Raw genomic sequence first — 5,493 nt, forward strand, 5'->3', positions numbered from 1 at the left:
ATGGCGACAAACTGTAGGCGCAGCCGTACCTCATTCACAGAAGAGCAGTTGAAGATCCTTGTCCAGGCGTTCAGCCAAAACCCTTACCCCGGCTATACCGCCAAACAGAGACTTGCTGTGGAAATCAACACTGAAGAGTCTCGGATCCAGGTACATTCCAAGTTCCAGATCTCCAGGACGAGAAGCAGAAACTTGGGGTGGGAATGGGGGTTCGGGACTTATCTGGTGGCCCAGTAGCTAAGACTCCAAGCTAGATGTAGCGAGACGTAGCTACAGGTGTTTGTGTCGACTTAAAAACAGTCACAGCCTAAAAGTTGAGAGTTAGGTTTTTACTCAGTGGAAATTTTTAGGACTTCAAGCCTGGGGGCAGCATCTCAAGTAACCCTGAGAGAACTGCTCCAAGGAGGGGGGAAGAGGGAGGAGCCAGGTTATATATGTGCTCAGTCACGTCTGTATTGTGAGAATACTGGAGTGGATTGCCATTTCCTTCTCCAGGGGATCTTCCTGACCCAGGGATTGAACCCACAACTCTTGTGTCTCTTGCATGGGCCAGCGGATTCATTACCAGTAGCACCACCTAGGATGGAGAAGGCAATGGCACCCCACTCCAGTACTCTTGCCTGGAGAATCCCAGGGATGGGGGAGCCTGGTGGGCTGCAGCCCACGGGGTTGCTAGGAGTCAGACACGACTGAGTGACTTCACTTTCACTTTTCACTTTCATGCATTGGAGAAGGAAATGGCAACCCACTCCAGTGTTCTTGCCTGGAGAATCCCAGGGACGGGGGAGCCTGGTGGGCTGCCGTCTATGGGGTCGCACAGAGTCGGACATGACTGAAGTGACTTAGCAGCAGCAGCACCACCACCACCACCTAGGAAACCCCATGTTATAAAGAAGTTGTAACAGAGGGCGAGGAGTCTGAACCTCCAAAGGATTTTTGTGATTTAAAGAAAACCATATATCCCAAGTGAAGGAATTTAGCGCTTTTCTATGTATGAGAAGGCGCAAGAGTCTGGGTTCACTGAAATCATTCCTTTCACATGCACCTCAGCTGTTTGACCAGTATCCTGTGTTTTTTCACATCCTGAGCTCCCTTGGGGCTCATCCTAAGGCATGGCTGCGATCTGATGGCTGTTGGATTCCAGGTATTTTCTCCTTTCTGAGTGCCCTGGAGGGGATGAATGTGACATCCTTGTTTACTGATATGGCAGGAGATACTCCATTTGCATAATTTTTTGAGAATGCACACCTTAAAATTCAAGGAGAGTGAAAATCCTCCCCCCAAATTTTAGTAATCACAAAAGTTACTAACTGAAATTAGTACAATGTTTCTGGAGGACAATCTGTCAATATGCACTAAACCTAAATGTTCATGACATTTGACAGTATATCATTTTAAAGATTTTTTTTTTGCCAAGAAGATAACTTAGGATGTTTGCAACAATGTAGTTGCGAGAATATTCATAGCATTTTGTGCTTCTTCTTTTTTTAATTAAGTTTTTGGCCATGCTGCCTGGCATGCGGGATCTTGGTTCCTCAACTAGGGATCAAACCTGGGCTCCCTGCAGTGGAAGTGCAGAGTCTTAACCACTGGATCACCAGGGAAGTCTTAGCATTTTGTGCTTCTAATAGAGAGCTGTTGGAGAGAAACCCCTCTTCAAGAATAAGAGGAGGGACTTCCCTGGTGGTCCAGTGGATAGGAATCCACATTCCCAATGCAGGGGCCCTGGGTTTGATCCCCAGTCAGGGAAATAGATCCCACATGCCACAACTAAGACCTGGAACAGTCAAGTAAATGAAAAATAAAATATAAAAAAAGAAAGGGGGGTGGGACCCATTCACCGAACATGTATCATGTGCCCGGGTGATAAGGGCGTTGAGCAGAGTGCTTTGCTTGACCCTCAGAATGAACTCCCAAGAATGCTGCTCATAACCTCCCTTCACAAATGTGGACACTGAGAGTGAAGAAGCTTCCAGGAGTGGGCAAGAAATGTGCAGATACACCTTCAGAAAAGAGGAATGGTGTGGTGGCTGGAAGACACACTTATTCCAGGGTGTAAAAGCCAAGTAGGTCATCATAGGTGATGTGGTCACAGATGTCGGCAAGTGTCTGATGACATGATAAGATGCCAGAGGAATGATGGATGATGTGATGGTTAACCTTCTCCTTTCAATGAATTCTAGCAGACCAGGGAATAGCAGACTGGTGTGTGTGCTCAGTTGTGTCCTACTCTTTGCAACCCCATGGACTGTAGCCTTCCAGACTCCTCTCTCTATGGGATTTCTCAGGCAAGAATACTGGAGTGGGTTGCCATTCCCTTCTCTAGAGGATCTTACCAACCCAGGGATTGAACCCATGTCTCCTGGATTGGCAGGTAGATTCTTTACCACTGTACCACCTGGGAAGCCCAGGTGTGCAGTTGCAGATTCAGGTTTGACAGAGATCTTACAAGCAGAATAATTACAGCATGCATTTATTAACTTAAAAAGAGTATTACAGGGGACTTCCCTGGTGGTGCAGTGGTTAAGACATTGCCTTCCAATGAAGGGGTTCAGATTTAACCCCTCATTGGGGAGCTAGGATCCCACGTGCCTCATGGCCGAAGAACCAGAAGGTAAACAACAGATTCAGTATTGTAACAAATTCAATAAAGACTTTATAAATGGTCCATAATTGTGTTGGGACCAGGTCATGAAGATTCTGCATGCCAAGCCTTGATCTAAGGCTTAGTTGAATGTGACCAGGATCAATGATAATCCTGAGTTTAGGGTTCATAAGAATCACTGCCCAACCCCCTTTTGGGGGCCATGTCATGGCACGTGGGATTTTAGTTCCCCAACCAGGGATTGAACTCATGCCACCTGCAGTGGAAGCAGACAGTCCTAACCACTGGACCACCAGGGCAGTCCCAGAATCACTCCCTTTGGAGAAGAGCAGCAACGGGGCTGAGATGACATAAACATGCTCAGTTCTCTCGTTTTCTTTTCCTCTCTTAGATATGGTTTCAGAATCGAAGAGCGAGGCATGGATTCCTGAAGAGAACCAAGAAGAACTTAGACCCAAGCAAAGACCACGCCTCCCCCAAAGAGAAGATTCAAGGTAAACAGCCTGCTCCAGCCCTGCTCCCCACCAGAGCCTCCTGGGACACAAGTGCCTTTTGAGAGTGGCACCACCTAAAAGAAACCTCTCTCTGCCTTGTAAGAGGAGAGTGGGAGAGGAATGTTCCCTCCTTCAGGGTTTCTTAGTCAAGGCATCCCAGGAGCAAAAGGTTTAATGAGGCCCCTGAAAAGTCTCCCCACAAGGTCCAGATATACTGAGTCTTAGCTTATGTGCGCTAGAGTCTAGCAATTCAGCCAAATACTACTGCTTCTCACAAGAGACATGGGTTCAGTCCCTAGGTCGGGATGATCCCCTGGAGGAGGAAATGGCAACCCACTCAGGTACTCCTGCCTGGGAAATCCCATGGACAGAAAAGCCTGGCGCCCTATAGTCCATGGAGAGTAGGACATGACTGAGCACATACTCTTCAAGAAACTTCCACCTTGAATCACCTTCTCAAGGAGTGGTAAACAGATTTCAAGTTAGATGGTGAGACATGTTTGGGTTCTTCATCTGAATATGTAAGCTGATCCCAAATGTTTCTCTACCTTCAATCCTACCCCTACTCCAGATGGAAGAGACAGACGGTGTCGTACCAGCTACACTTCCTCTCAGTTACAAACTCTCAAGAATGCATTCACAGAAAACCCTTATCCTGGGGTTGACTCCAGAGAGCAACTTGCTGAAGAAATTGGGGTTCCAGAGTCAAGAGTCCAGGTAATCGATAAGGGACTTGATATTGTGTGTACATAATGAGACATCTCTGAATGATTTCTCCATCAGGGACTTATTCTCATAGACATCATAAGCAGGACAGATGGAGACTTCCCTGGTGGTTCAGTGGCTAAGACTTCATACTCCCAACATCTGGGGTGCAGTTCAGTCCCTACTCAGGGAACTAGATCCCACATGCCACAGGCAAGAATTTGCATGCTGCAACTATAAAAATCCCAACCAAGTGCTGCAACTAAGATCTGGTGCAGCCAAATAAATAAAATAAATATTAAGAAAAACAAATAGCATATGTTGTAAACAAACAAACAAAAAAAAAGATAAGCAGGACAGATGAAAAATGGGATTTCTGGCTTGACTAGTTCTTCCCCAATAGCTCAGTAGGTGAAGAATCTGCCTGCAATGCAGGAGACACTGGAGACTCATGTTCAATCCCTGGGTGGGGAGGATCCCCTGGAGGAGAAAATGGCAACCCACTTCAGTATTCTTGCCTTGAGAATCCCATGGACAGAGAAGCCTGGTGGGCTACAGTCCATGGGGATCCCGAAGAGTTGGATATGACTGAGCATGCATGTACCCATGGGATAACAATGTCTTCCTAGAAGGCATTACCCTATTCTGGGTCATAGAGTAAAATCAGGCATTTTTGAGAGGAAGGAGAGAAGTGGGAAGAGAATGGGCAGAGGGAAAAGCTGAAATACAGGAATGGCCCTTTAGGAAAGACTAATACTTATAATGAGGGAATTGTGGGGACTTTCAGGATATGAAACCTATCAGTATATCATAAAGGTATTTGTACAAGATTCAGTATTTTGAGGGACATCTCTGGTGGTCCAGTAGTTAGGACTCCATGCTTCCACTGCAGGGACATGGGTTTGATCCCTGGTTGGGGAACTAAGGTCCCCATAAACCACAGACACAACAACTGAAAAAAAAAATTCAGAATTTTGAACTTTATCTTGAGATGTGATAGACTTTCCCAGATGCCATATAGAATGTCAGTGGTTTGAAAATTGTGCCTAAAAGAAACCATCTCTTCCTCTCCTTTGCCTTATAAGATGAGCAATGGTGAGACTTGCATGACATCAATTTTTTTTTCATTAAATCTCTTTGTTTTACCTACTTAGATTTGGTTCCAAAACCGAAGATCTAGACTGCGTATCCAGAGAAAAAGAGGCCTTGAAGAAGCTTTAGACCAAAGACAAAACCAGGGATAGGATCTCTGATATGGGAGAGTTCAAGGTACTAGCCTGTTGTTCCCAATGTGACTCACAATTGGAGTCTCCTGAGTGCCAGTTATTCCACATGTTGGCATCAACTCCAGCTTCTTCTGGGGCAGTGGAGGATATTTCCACTCAAGTGTGCCTCCGTGGGGTCAGGGGGTGGTCACAGTCCGCAAGGCTCTCCCCAAGTCTGTGGTCCTCCTGAGAAATTCCACTGCCCAATTTTCAAGCTCTGAACTGGAACCCAGAAACCCTGTCAGTATATGTGCTTTGTTTACTAATATTTTCCCTGGTCCTGGCAGATGGTAAACTATCAGATTTCATGGAAGGTATGATTGAGTTACTGGCAGAATGAATCCTCAGGTGTGTTCTGCCAGGGGCTGGCTAATGCAAGGCTTTCCCAAGGGGTAGGAGGTTCCATATTTGACTGGAAAGTTGA

At 46.1% G+C, this 5,493-nt stretch overlaps 1 protein-coding gene across 1 annotated transcript; it reads left to right on the forward strand.

The window, feature by feature from the left end:
* On the forward strand, nt 1-5,099 carry DUXA (double homeobox A). The gene is given in 4 exon segments (XM_088830685.1): nt 1-150; nt 2,997-3,106; nt 3,678-3,816; nt 4,959-5,099. Coding segments are annotated over 4 exon segments (540 nt in total).
* The last annotated feature ends 394 nt before the right edge of the window (nt 5,100-5,493 follow it).

This window comes from Moschus berezovskii, chromosome 22 (assembly GCF_049115385.1).
Source record: "Moschus berezovskii isolate FMDL1 chromosome 22, NW_MosBer_1.0, whole genome shotgun sequence".
NCBI lineage: Eukaryota > Metazoa > Chordata > Mammalia > Artiodactyla > Moschidae > Moschus > Moschus berezovskii.